Source organism: Bubalus kerabau, chromosome 9 (genome assembly GCF_029407905.1).
Source record: "Bubalus kerabau isolate K-KA32 ecotype Philippines breed swamp buffalo chromosome 9, PCC_UOA_SB_1v2, whole genome shotgun sequence".
NCBI lineage: Eukaryota > Metazoa > Chordata > Mammalia > Artiodactyla > Bovidae > Bubalus > Bubalus kerabau.
Window position 1 is genome coordinate 61,538,452 of NC_073632.1, and position 14,852 is coordinate 61,553,303.

The following is a 14,852-nucleotide window of genomic DNA, read 5'->3' on the forward strand; positions in this document are numbered from 1 at the left end:
GCATGCTATGTTGCTTCAGTCATGTCCGACTCTGTGACCCTATGGACTGTAGCCCACCAGGCTCCTCTGTCCATGGGATTCTCCAGGCAAGAATACTGGAGTGCGTTACCATGCCCTTATCCAGGAATTGAATGCAACCCAGGAATTGAATCCTCATCTCTTATTGTAAATCAGTTTTCTGTACTTCAATTAAAAAATTTATGTACTATACCTTTCTACTATTTTCCAATTGCAAATTACTTTCTATTCATCAAGCAAGGACTTTGGAATATGGTAAAGCTTATCCTTTATGTGTCTCTTAAACACATATAGCAGATAAGCAGATCACAGAAGATTAAATTTTTATGGCTCTAAAGAATTTTAGTAATCAGATAGTCTAGTCCTTTCATTGCAAAATATAAACATGAAGTTATAACCCAGAAAGACAATGAGAGGTTTTTTCCAAGATATATAATCTTTTCTTATCCTAACCTTTTCTTATCCTACTAATTCCTTCAGGCCAAGAATTGTTTATGTCTTTGGTGTAGACTGGTGGCTTTCAGAGGTGGCATCACCTGTGGAGACCCTGCATGGAATAATTAGGCACAGAGAATGCTTTGGATCTTGAAGTAGAGGAATGAATACTTCACTGACATATTTGAAAGATTCCAGGTGAACTCAAGAAAGGTGATAGCTCCTATCAACTGAGCAATAGAATACTTCCTATTTAACAGGTGGCTAAGAATCAGACTTCAAAATTGAGAGTGTATCAGAACTATCTGGGGAGGTTTTAAAAATACAAATTTCAGCTCCCATCTCAGACTCAGAGAATCAGAAGCTCTGCATTATTAACACTTTTTCAAATGACTCTCATGAAGTTCCAAAAACATGTGAGTGTTGGAGAACCATTGTCTTATGATGGTTCACAAAATATAGCATGGAAAAATCTAACTTAGGACATGCATTAAAAGCATTTTTTTTAAACTTATATGAAGAGATTCCAATTGCATAAGCTGGGCCTAGGAATCAGTATTGTTCATAAATACCTCTGATTTTTCTAAGTTAGGTGAACCAGGAACCAGGCTTTTCACTAATATTGACAGAGGCAGCTACTGTTTGAGAGGTTTTTTAAAAATTCTTCTTTAAAATATATTTAATTTAAGTCAAATGAATAAATATATATTAGACATGAGTTTAAAAAATAGCTCAATTATCCAGATGTATTCAACCTGACTTACTCAAATTAGCTCCACTATTTTACCATCACCTAGGAATTGACTATACAGGTCCACTGCCTCCCTGAAATGTTTGCATCAGTAAAATTTTACATTATTCTGATAAGAATGTGGATAGTATAGAAAAATCTAAAATATTCAAAAATAATGCCCAATATATGGTTATTTTTCTGCAGGCAATTAAGGTCTCAGGGAATAGTGAGCACATAAATTGCAAAGGAAGTAGGTAGAGAACTAAGAGGAGGAAGGAGTTAAAGAAGCAGGCTTAGTTAATTGAGCACTTGCTATATTCAAGCACTGGATTAGGATTCTTTCCAAATATTAGATTAATAATCAGTTTTATACTTTAAATGCCTATTCAGATAAGTAAAAGGCAAATCTCTTGGAATATTTACCTTTAAAATATTACTTTATGATGGTCATTGGAATTGCATTTGCAAACACACACAAACATCAATTTAGATCTTAGATGAGAGAGTAACAGAGCTAAAAGGAACATTACAGACAGCAAGGTCCAGAGAGGTTAAGTGGTCTTCTCAAATTACAGTTTTTAGGACAACTAACCCAGCCTGGCATTACTATTTCTGTTTTAGCCGGCAGTCTCATTTATGTTGTTGTTGTTGTTGCGTTGCGTGTGTGCTCAGTTGTGTCTGACTCTTTGTGACCCCATGGACTGTAGCCCACAAGGCCATGGAATTTTCCAGGCAAGAATATTGGAGTGGTTCATTTATGCTGTAAACTGTTTTATATAATGCTTGTGGATATTAATTAATTCAATATGAATTACTGAGAGGAAGAAGACTTTTGGTAGTAGTGGAGCTTGCCCATTTGTAAAATGCTACAAAATCTCTAGATGAGAGACACCAGGAAAAAAAATACCATCTCAATCGACTGATGTTTGTGATATTTAAAAAAAGCACAGTTAGGGAGGAAAGAAAGATATTTCTCACAAGCATAGTTTGGGAGAAACTTGCTTTATATTCTGCTTGCACTTTATATTCTGCTTAAAACTAATTATTCTTCCTATTAGAAACAGGTAGTATGTTAATATTTGAATAGAATTTCAACATGTTCCAAGTTCTTAATCTTTCTTGCACTGTTACTTCTTTGGGGGTTGTAGAATGCAGTAAGACTAGACAGACCATTTATTAAAATGTCTTTCTTTTGCATTCAGGCAGCAAACTGGCCAATGAAATAAGTATATCACCTCAGGTGGGTACCAAGAAGCTGGAACTCATCACATTTAAAAAAATATTTTGCATGGTCTCTAATGCAATCTGTTTATTCATTCAACAAATATTTGTTGAGACCCTCCTGTATACTAGGCACTGGATTTATCTTTTAGATTCTAAAGTTTATTGTGTTTAACAGCTTGATTATAGTTAATGTATTAAGAAATTCCCTTAAACTAGATCAGAGTTTAAGGGCACTCAAAGATATGATAAAGCACAAAGTCATAATGTAAGGATCTAAGCCTTGTTTTGGTAATTAAGTCATAGAGATATTTTATGGATGATTACCTCAAGACTCATGGAATCTAGTTTGAAAATAGGTAGGCAAAAAGATCTCAAAACTATAGTTTCTAATTCTTTCCATATTTAGCCTCCAACTGAAGACAGGAATTTAAAGGGTCAGCAAATAAGTTCTAAATATTTGGTTAATTTATACCTCAAATGCTCTGAGCTTTCTAAGTCCTCACAACAGAAGGCATTTCTATACATTCTGGGATTATCAGAATTTATGTAGTAAATATATAATTTTTAAGTGGATAGTGGTTTCTTATTTAGATAATTCTTTTCAGTTTGTACTTCATATTGTCAAATTTATGGCTGTCATAAACTATGACTGTCTTTTTTTTCCAGATATGCCCTACTCCTGGATTTGGAGAATTAAGTACATGTTCTTATTAATATGGCCTATAATAATTAATATTTATATTTCTTTACTAGTAAGGCCTATAGTGAATAATATTTAAATATTTAGATAATTGAAAGTAAAATATTTTTTATATTTTTAAATAAAACATTTTGAGTGGACTATTTTTTTTTTTTTTTATATTCACAGTTTACCTCCTGGCAAAGTTGTTTTTATAACCAGCAGTTTTGCCAAATCTTTATCTTTCACCATGAGATATCCTTAAAAAGAATTGTAATCCACAGGATTTATTAAAGAAGTAGCAGAGAAATAGTCACCATCTTGAGGGTTGCATTTCACTTAAAATGTAGTGAAAGCCTACTTCCTTCTGCTCAACTCCTTAGATACTTAAACCAGAAAGAATGCTAACAAGTTCCATGTTGTATTGACCATATGTATATATTTTTTAAGTCAAAATGCTTCAACATAGAGTATAACATTCTACAACTCCTAATAATACCAATAAGATAGTCACATTTTTAGAATTGAGATGTACTTCAGTGATAAGGTAAGAATATGATGAAAAAAGAACACAAAACAAGGAGATAGTACTCTGAAATTCTAATCTTGGCTATGTCAATATAGCGGTGGGGTGTTTGTGTGTGTGTGTGTGTGTGTGTGTAGTATGTGAACACATGTCTTAAATAAATATTATCTTTGAATCTAGTTACCTCATAAGTAGAATGAAAGGATTTGCTTGTAAACATTGCTATAATTTCTTCCAGTCCTAAAACTCACTGATCAATGGACCTAGAACTGAAGTTGACTCATTCATTTTTGGCACTTCAAATTAAGAAAACTTATTCTTTGGAGACTTGAGAATGGATTTTTAATATACAGATGTGCTAGTTAGTCACTTAGTATTATTGCCTTAGCTTGAGTCATATTATCAGAATATAATTATAGTCTCAGACTAAGAAAGAGACCAAACTCATAGTTGACAATAAGGGTACTGCCCTCAGGTTTCTTGGTTCTTTGAAATCATGAGCATCCAACACAGTAAAGGCTTTTTATTGAATGCTTTTCTGCTTTTGAAGAAAGTAGATATTTCTAAATTTGTTAGTAATACATTCTTTTTAGATCCCTACACTTTTTAGTAGGTCAAAAAGATAACAATGTAAACATAAATGTTTGATCTATTTGAAAATGATGAAATAAATGAGGGTGGAAATCTTTCCTTATCTATGAGGGCACCTACACAGACATGCGATTTCTGGATGCTATGCAGTTATAAGAGATAATATGACAGGCATCTTCCATTGGGTCAAATGAATAAACAAAGTCTGTGGCTCAGAAACAGAAAGTTGGAGAAATTTATTATCTTATTTTCATTAAATCAGCAGTGACTCATATAAATTTCATTCAGAGTAATATGTGCCTAAACATAGACTCAAAGGAAGTTTTCCTTATCTCTCGACTTAATGGTAAGTTCCTTTAAGGCAGTGATGGTACCTTGTTCATCTTTTCTCTGGTCAGGGCCTTGCCTGACATAAGGAGCCTGTTCAATCACGGGTAAAGGAATGAACCTGAAGATCAAACAGTCCTTCAACCAATGCAATAATTTTCCTCGGTTCAAATCCTTCTAGTGGTACTGAGAGCTCCTTTCCTCAGAAGGCAGACTGGATTGTTGGACATAAACTCCTGCTTTCTGAATTCAAATTTGCCTCTCTGTCTAGCTTCCATTTGATGTAGAAAATTGTGGATTTGAGTTCTATTGATATAGAGGACTATAAGAATAATTCACAAACAGACTCAAATAGATGTCATCAGTACATTCTAACACTTTTGATAGGTTTTTGGTCTGACTGGAATAAAGTCATTAAAGATTCTTTTGGGAAATGGTTTATTTGAGAATCCTTAAAGTCCCATCTTTTCACATCTACTGTTCTCTGCTTATATCCAGCCCTTAACCTTATGGAGGAGAAACACTGTACAGCAACTGCAAGTTCAGGGGTGAATTCTCTAAAAACCTAGTGTAATGAAAGTTTACTCAGGTTCTATAAAACCCTGAGGGTGATGGTCATATTGCCATTTATGGATAATTACAAAAATGGATATAAAACATCATCTCAAGTTAGCAACTCTAGACTAGAGCTGTCACTTTATTGGAATAAGCAAAGCTTTTCTGATGACATTAAATGTCATACATTTATTAATTCAACAAATATGCATTGAGGTCTCATTTTGTGTTAGCATGTGTTCCCTATTGACTCCCACTTTATTATGTTTAACATTTTATACTTAACACCTTGATGAAAATTTTATTTAGCCAAGTTGCTCAGTCGTGTATGACTCTTTGTGTCCCCATGGACTATACAGTCCATGGAATTCTCTAGGCCAGAATACTGGAGTGGGTGGCCTTTCCATTCTCCAGGGGATCTTCCCAACCCAGGGATCAAACCCAGGTCTCCCACATTGCAGGCAGATTCTTTACCATCTGAGTCACCAGGGAAGCCCTAATTTTATTTAGACTCTTTTAAATAATAGGACAAACATCTCAAATATTCAATTTAGATGTCCATAGGTATAGGAAAATGTTTTAGACATTGGGCCTTTGGAAAAAAATATTTTAAATTGATATGTTAAAAACTGTACATAAATGTACCATTTATAAACATGACTTGTATCTACACTTACCCTTTTCCCTTGTCACTTGATGAGATTATTTGTTTTATTATAATAATGAGTGTTAAGATCAGGAAGAAAACTATCTTAGCTTTTCTTAAGTGTTACTAGGATTATTTCCCAGGTACCAAAAAATCACCCCAAATTGGATATTTAAAAATACTTAAGTAATTTAGCTTAATATCATGAGAACAAGTGACTGCATTTGCAAGTCAACTTAATGAAAATAAACGAGAAGCCTAATAGCTTCCTGAATAGAACAGTTCTGCTCCACTATCTGGCTTATTCACTACATGAATAATTCTGCACTCACAAACGTAACAAACAGGTGAAAAACAGATCAAATAGAGAAAGTTACACATTGTTCAACTTCAAAGTCAAAGAAGTTAGAATTCAATTACAAATTGATTTTCCTTTGCTTCATTATGCCAACTGGGAACTAGAGATGATAATGTTTAATGAAAATATTTCATATTTGAAAATATGTGTTTTCATTTACCAAGTGGATGAAACAACTGATCAGTTTAGGAACAACAATCAAATCACAGTTACATTAGAGATAACAACAAAAATATGAAAAAAAAAAGGTTTACAAATGATAGAGAATAATAAATTATTTTTCAGGTCACATAATTAGGTATATATAAGATAATTTAAAACCAAGTGGAGTGATTGCTGATGCTGCACTCTTAAAAATCTCCATCAAAATATACATGTCACCCAAGAGAGTGATACAAATAAATTATGACACAAAAGCAGAATAATGTCTCTTCTCATCCTTAAAACCCAGATAATATCTCATCAAAATGATTTGTCAAATGTGCAAATGATGTAAAACTTTAATTCCAAAACCATTTCTCTAAATTACCAACGGATTTATACTCCTGATGCCTTTTCACATGGTCACAAGCCAAGCATGCATGTGATTCCCAAAATCGAGGAAGATTTACTGTGAAATCTTTCCTCCAGTTAAAGTAACTAAGGTATAATTTATTGTTTTTGTCTACTTCCTTCAGATACTTAGCTAGCTCACTGGGAGAGTTATAATCTTCCACATGAATGAATGAATCTGCTGGAATATAATTCTCATAGTTTTCCCTAGATGGCCCCAAAACAACAGGCACAGAGCCAGCCAGAAAAGCATTGTAGAGCTTTTCTGTGATGTAATCTTTGTGGATTGAGTTTTCAAAGGAAAGATAAAATTTGCAAGTAGATATGGTAGGAATCAAATTTTTATCAGTCACATATTCTCCAAATGCTTGCCCATAGGTATGGATTTCAATGCTTTTGCTTAGCTCATTGTAATACTTGACCCTGGCATGCTCAGGGTTCCAGTTACTTACAACCCAGCACACTAACTTCTCTTTGTTTGGCACTTCAAACACGAAGGGGTTTGTGCTTACGGTCAAGAAACCATAAGGCACTTGGATATCTGAGTCGCGGCGATAAGTCAGAGTTAGGTTGAACAGGTGCTCAATGCCACTCTTCTGTGGTGTGTGAGTCGGTGATTCCAAATTCATCCAAATCCATTTCTGGAAGGGTGGCCTCGCCTGCTGAGGTAAATTGGTCAGATCCCAACTGATGTCTCGGTGGTGGATCAGAACTGCGTGAGACTTGTTGTACAGAGAACGGTCTGTCGTGAGATGGCATCCTTGGATGTTGAACATTGCTTGGCAAGATGTAAGGTCAAAGGTCTGCCCAAATGGCCACACCCAAATCAGAATAGTAGTTTCATTAAAATCACCAGTTTTGGTGGAGAAGAAATTTTTCATTTTCAGCACTGAGCTGGCTGACTCCATCGGGCTGAAGATCCAGCTATTGGTGGGCTTGATGTAAATGAACAGACACACCATGAAGCAGGCCAGGATAATGCAGACAATTAAAAATGGGCGGAGAATTCCTTTGGATGCTGAGGTCATAATTTTTTCTGTGAAACAGAAAGGGAAAGAAAGATAGAGGAGTAGGTAGAGGTAGGGATGAAGAGTTAATCACAAATGCATTTTGAGATAAATAGCTGGTACATCCTAAAATACACTTAATCATAAAATCAACTGCATTTTCTTTTCCAATGTCACCCAAAACTAAACATAGTGTCTGCTCAATAAAATCAAGTTGCAAACAATACCTGTTTCCTAAACACTCACTCTCAACTAGGCTTGCTGCCAAGCACTTTGAACACATTACCCCTATCAATGAGGTCTTTTATCCCCTCTTCTGTGCAGAATGAGGAAATTGAGGGCCAAAAATAGGTAGCTTACCCATTGAATTATGCTGATTCTTGCCTTCTAAATTCTCTTTGAACAAGTAATACAAGCAACAGTAATCCATTGAGGTGCATTGGCACCTCAAGTTTTACTGTTTTGATTTCTCTAATCTCTGCCCTTTATATAAGTGAGGGCTTCCCTGGTGGCTCAGTGGTATAGAATCTGCCCGCCAATGCAGGAGATGTGGGTTCAATCCCTGAGTCAGGAAGATGCCTTGGAGAAGGAAATGGCAACCAACTCTAGTATTCTTGCCTGGGAAATCCCATGGACAGAGGAGCCTGGTGGGCTACAGTTCATAGGGCTTCAAAGAGTTGGACACTATTTAGTGACTAACACTACCACCATTTACCCATGAGTTAAATTTTGATCAGTTTCCCTTAATAATAACAATACCTGACAGTTATCTGGTGCTCATTAGTGCCATGCATTAATATGAGGACTTACATTAACAATATATGTATTAATTCATATATTTACATGTGTGTGTATCTCTGTGTAAGTATATGTACTAACTCATTATATTCTCATCTCATTCATGAAGAAATTGAGGTCCCAAATGGTTAAGAAACTCCAAAGTCATGCATAGTCAGTGGCAGAGCATTCTTTTAAACACAGGCTCTGGGTCCAGAATCTAGGCACTTGATGACTCCATTTTTATAATCATTGATTCTCTAGGCTGCAGCCAGAGAATACAGTCATCTTGATGATACCAGAACGTAAGCTTCATGAGAAGCTTTGTTTCTCATGGTTATATCCTCATCACCAGGTTACAGTAGGTGCTTAATAGATGCTTAGTAGATGCTATGTATACTGCATAAATGAATGGGTGGATTGCTGAGTACCTCAGGTGGATTCTCAAGGTATAAGCATTGGTAACTAGATAAATAAAAATAAACAAAGTATGAATGAATGAAATTATACTTAGTTGCTTTATTGGTATATTTAACACATATTGCTTTATAGAATGAAATGACTTACAGGTATTCTTACCAGTAGTTGAGCAAATTTTCCCAGTTTTGACTCTCTCTGTTGCATCCCAAAGTTGGCATATAGTACATTTTAGTCCCACAACACTTTATTTGGCCAAATGGGAAAAACTGTTGCTAGGCAGACACAATATTCCTTCCATTATGTGCCTCTAAATTTTCCTGATTCCTGGACATTCTGAGTTTCTTGAAGTTCTTCTTGTTAACTCTCTGCATATCGTCTATGCTCTCAACTTTCCACTGGTATTGGGGTCAATTACTAAACAACAGAGCTGTTACTCAGTAACACCTGCTTTTTACAGAAGCTGTCAGAAAACTTTGCCTCTTGGAGCCAAATTGACTTCCCTTTGACAAGAACTTTTTCACCTATTCCTCATTACTAAAATTCAGTTGGACACCTAACATGTCTTGAATTTCTCATATAACCTATATTTAAATAACTTGCAGTTTGTTACGATAGCTCTCACCAGAGACAGCAATACATATAAACATAAAGTTAATTTTAACAATAAAGAGTATAATTAAAGTCTTTAAATCATTTTAATACTTTAAAGTAATATGAAGAAATATAGTTTAAAGACTACAGCATTAAAAATAACAGAAACTTCAGTAAAAGTACTATTTGTAAGAATTGGCATGTGTATAATGGCAGTCTCCATAAAGAGACCTTTGGTCATACTTTAAGAATGATCTACTGAGCATTAAAGGATAGAAGAACTTGGAAAAGAAAAGGTTCAGGTTGTGATTTTCAAACCATAAATATACCTCAAGGTATTAGGGACAGAAACGTGAAAACTAAGAATAGGAGACTTCTTCAAGGTGTGGTAATTCCACTTTGGCATGTGTGTGTTTTGAACCTTAATTTTAAATGGAAACAAACAGGAATACGCCTGGAAAAGATCTAATCTGAAAAGATACATGGACCCCAGTATTCTTAGCAGTGCTATTCACAATACCAGAGACATGGAAGTAACCTAAATGTCTGTTGAAAGATGAATGGATAAAGAAGATGTGACACATATATAAAATGGAATATTGCATAGCCATAAAAAAGAATGAAATAATGCCATGTGTAGCAACATGGGTAGACCTAGAAATTATCATACTAAGTGAAGTAAGTCAGACAAAGACAAATATCATATGGTACTATTTATGAATGTAAAAAATGGTATCAAAAGATCCTATTTACAAAATAAAAATAGACTCACAGAAATAGAAAACAAACTTATGTTTACCCAAGGTGAAAGGGAGGCAGGGATAAATTAAGAGTTTTGGATTAACAGATAAACAATGCTATATATAAAATAGATGAACAACAAGGTTCTACTGTACAGCACAAGGAACAATAACATAATGGAAAACAATCTGAAAAAGAATTCACTTCAGCTCAGTTCAGTCATTCAGTCATGTCTGACTCTTTGCAACCCCATGGACTATAGCCTGTCAGGCCTCCTTGTCCATCACCAACTCCTGGAGTTTACTCAAACTCATGGCCATTGAGTTAGTGATGCCTTCCAACCATCTCATCCTCGTTTCCCCCTTCTTCTCCTGCCTTCAAATTTTTTCATCATCAGGGTCTTTTCAAATGAGTTAGTTCTTTGCATCAGGTGGCCAAGTATCAGCTTCAGCATCAGTCCTTCCAATGAATATTCAGGATTGATTTCCTTTAGGATGGACTGGCTAGATCTCCTTGCACTCCAAGGGAATCTCAAGAGTCTTCTCTAACATCACAGTTCAAAAGCATCAATTCTTCGGCGCTCAGCTTTCTTTACAGTCCAACTCTAACAACCATATATGACCACTGGAAAAACCACAGCTTTGACTAGATGGACTTTTGTTGGCAAAGTCATATCTCTGCTTTTTAATATGCTGTCTAGGTTGGTCATAGCTTTTCTTCCAAGGAGAAAACGTCTTTTAATTTCATGGTTGCATTGCAGTCATCATCTGAAGTGATTTTGGAGTCCAAAAAAATAGAGTCTGCCACTGTTTCCACTGTTTCCCCATCTGTTTGCCATGAAGTGATGGGACCAGATGCCATGATCTTAGTTTTCTGAAAGCTGAGTTTAAGCCAACTTTTTCACTCTCCTCTTTCACTTTCATCAAAAGGCTCTTTAGTTCTTCGCCTTCTGCCATAAGTGTGGTGTCATCTGCATATCTGAGGTTATTGATATTCCTCCTGGAAATCTTGATTCCAGCCTGTGCTTCATCCAGCCCAGCGTTTCTCATGATGTACTCTGCATATAAGTTAAATAAGCAGGGTGACAATATAAAGCCTCGACATACTCCTTTTCCTATTTGGAACCAGCCCATTGTTCCATGTCCAGTTCTAACTGTTGTATCTTGACCTGCATACAGATTTCTCAGGAGCCAGGTCAGGTGGTCTGGTATTCCCATCTCTTTCAGAATTTTCCAAGCTTGTGGTGATCCACACCGTCAAAAGCTTTGGCATAGTCAATGAAGCAGAAGTAGATGTTTTTCTGGAACTCTCTTGCTTTTTCAATGATCCAGCAAATGTTGGCAATTTGATCTCTGGTTCATCTGCCTTTTCTAAATCCAGTTTGAACATCTGGAAGGTCATGGTTCACATAGTGTTGAACCTGGCTTGGAGAATTTTGAGCATTACTTTACTAGCATGTGAGATGAGTTGCAATTTTGCATTAGTTTGAACATTCTTTGGCATTGCCTTTCTTTGGGATTGGAATGAAAACTGACCTTTCCAGTCCTGTGGCCACTGCTGAGTTTCCCAAATTTGCTGGCATATTGAGTGCAGCACTTTCACAGCATCATCTTTTAGGATTTGAAATAGTTCAACTGGAATTCCATCACCTCCACTAGCTTTGTTCGTTGTGATGCTTTCTAAAGCCCACTCGACTTCACATTCCAGGATGTCTGGCTCTAGGTGAGTGATCACACCAGCGTGGTTATCTGGGTCATGAAGATCTTTTTTGGATAGTTCTTCTGTGTAGTCTTGCCACCTCTTCTTACTATCTTCTGCTTCTGTTAGGTCCATACTACTTCTTTCCTTTATTGAGCCCATCTTTGCATGAAAAATTACCTTGGTATCTCTAATTTCCTTGAATAGATCTCTAGTCTTTCCCGTTCTATTGTTTTCCTCTATTTCTTTGCACTGATCACTAAGGAAGGCTTTCTTATCTCTCCTTCCTATTCTTTGGAACTCTGCATTCAAATGGGCATGTCTTTTCTTTTCTCCTTTGCTTTTCACTTCTTTTCATAGCTATTTTCAAGGCCTCATCCGACAACCATTTTGCCATTTTGCATTTCTTTTTCTTGGGGAAGGTCTTTATCACTGCCTCCCATATAATGTCATGAACTTCTGTCCATATTTCTTCAGGCACTATGTCTATCCAATCTAATCCCTTGAATCTATTTATCACTCCCATTGTATAATCGTAGGGGATTTGATTTAGGTCATACCTGAATGGTCTACTGGGTTTCCCTACTTTCTTCAATTTAAGTCTGAATTTGGCAAAAAGGAGTTCATGATATGAGCCACTGTCAGCTCCTGGTCTTGTTTTTTCTGACTGTATAGAGCTTTTCCATCTTTGGCTGGAAAGAAAGAATCAATCTGATTTCGGTATTGACCATCTGGTGATGTCCATGTGTAGAGTCTTCTCTTGTATTGTTGGAAAAGTGTGTTTGGTATGACCAGTGCATTCTCTTGGCAAAACCCTATTAGCCTTTGCCCTGTACTCCAAAGGCCAAATTTGCCTGTTACTCCACTTCTTGACTTCCTACTTTTGGATTTCAGTCCCCTATAATATAATGGACATATTTTTCTGGTGTTAGTTCTAGAAGGTCTTGTGGGTCTTAATAGAACTGTTCAACTTCAGCTTCTTCAGCATTCCTGGTTGGGACATAGACTTGGATTACTGTGATACTGAATGGTTTGCCTTGGAAACAAACAGAGATCGTTCTGTCATTTTTGAGATTGCATCCAAGTACTACATTTTGGATTTTTTTTTGTCTTCTGTTTCATTGAAAAAGAATATATATATATATATATATATATAGCCTTAATCTGAAACTAACACATCATTATAAAGCAACTATACTTCAATTTTAGAAAAGAAAGAAAGAAATGCGGATATACTATGGAGTATTATACAATACTTGCCTAAAAGTTTAAGATAGAACAGAATAGTTAGGTTTGTAACTTGCCACTTGGTCTTTATTCCTAGATTGCAGTCACTACCTCCTCTTCAATCCACCTCTCTATTTCACACTAGCTAGGATGTGGGGTTGGAAGAAGTTCTTCCCTTATGCCATTATGAGTCCTTGGGTCAACATCTTTGATAATCCCTATTTGGTACCTTTTCTATATGTTGTGCAAATTCATAATCAAACTACTTCTGTTAAGGCAAACTTTTTAATCTTCAGTAAAAACGCATAAAAATCACAAACCCTTTGAACAGAACTTTGGATCTACTTGGGCATCTAGAGATCAACCCAGATCAACCCCCAAAACCTGAAATGAATCACCAAAAATTGATAGGTGGATTGAAATTAGAAATAGTTTAAAAAACAAGGGTTGCCCTATATATTCACATTGCAACTTCTTTCCTGTTATATAAAGTAAAAATTTTAAGGTGCTTCCTATAGTGCCTGGACCATGCTGCTACTGCTGCTAAGTCGCTTCAGTCATGTCTGACTCTGTGTGACCCCATAGATGGCAGCCCACCAGGCTCCTCCGTCCCTGGGATTCTCCAGGCAAGAATACTGGAGTGCATTGCCATTTCCTTCTCCAATGCATGCATACATGCTGCTGCTGCTACTGCTGCTAAGTCGTTTCAGTTGTGTCCAGCTCTGTGCGACCCCATAAATGGCAGCCCACCAGGCTCCTCCGTCCCTGGGATTCTCCAGGCAAGAATACTGGAGTGCATTGCCATTTCCTTCTCCAATGCATGTATACATGCTGCTGCTGCTACTGCTGCTAAGTCGTTTCAGTTGTGTCCAGCTCTGTGCGACCCCATAGATGGCAGCCCACCAGGCTCCCCCGTCCCTGGGATTCTCCAGGCAAGAATACTGGAGTGGGTTGCCATTTCCTTCTCCAATGCATGCATACATGCTAGGTCGCTTCAGTTGTGACTGACTCTGTGCGACCCCATGGACAAGCAAGAGTATTGGAGTGGCAATTACAAGAATTGGAGTGGACACGCAAGAGTATTGGATTGGCAATTACAAGTATTGGAGTGGACAAGCAAGAGTATTGGAGTGGCAAGTACAGGCACGAGTACTGGAGTGGGTTGCCATTTCCTTCTCTGCCTGGACCATAGAAAACACGTGTTTGCTATTACATTATTATTTCTTGTTAGTCAAGAATCAGAGTTCTCATAACAGCTGAAATCTTTTGGAATAATAGATTCTTTCTGATTTCTGTGCAAATTATTACTATTTCTAACTACATACACACAATCTCCCCTAAGTACAAAACATAACTCATTAGTATTAATGTCTGGATACAATACATAAGGAAACAAATTATAGTGAACTAGCAGCAGCAGCAGCAAACAGAGTCTTTCAACAGATCATGAAATCAGCCTTTTCACAAAAGTTTGCTTTGTAAGCATATTGTGTTTAGATTCTGTGGCAGATATTTCCTGGTTTTTACTGTCTGGCAACCACTCACTTTTCTTCTGATAATAGCATCCCAATTGCCTATCAGGATATACCTCTCCTTTCCTGTGTGCAATCTTTGTGACTTTTTCTTAACCACTATTGAGGATGGATGCCAGATCATTCAAACTCTCTCTCTCTCTCTCTCTGGGACTTTAAAACTTGCATGTAAGGGCCAAGAAAGAAAAATGTTGGAGATAATTAATCACACTGGA

General features: G+C 36.5%; 1 protein-coding gene across 1 annotated transcript; it reads right to left on the reverse strand.

The window, feature by feature from the left end:
* Positions 1-6,345: 6,345 nt before the first annotated feature.
* Positions 6,346-7,672, reverse strand: FUT9 (fucosyltransferase 9). The gene has a single exon (XM_055591475.1). It carries the CDS (start codon positions 7,670-7,672, stop codon positions 6,593-6,595), a length of 1,080 nt encoding a protein of 359 aa, XP_055447450.1. The 3' UTR covers positions 6,346-6,592.
* Between the last annotated feature and the right edge of the window lie 7,180 nt (positions 7,673-14,852).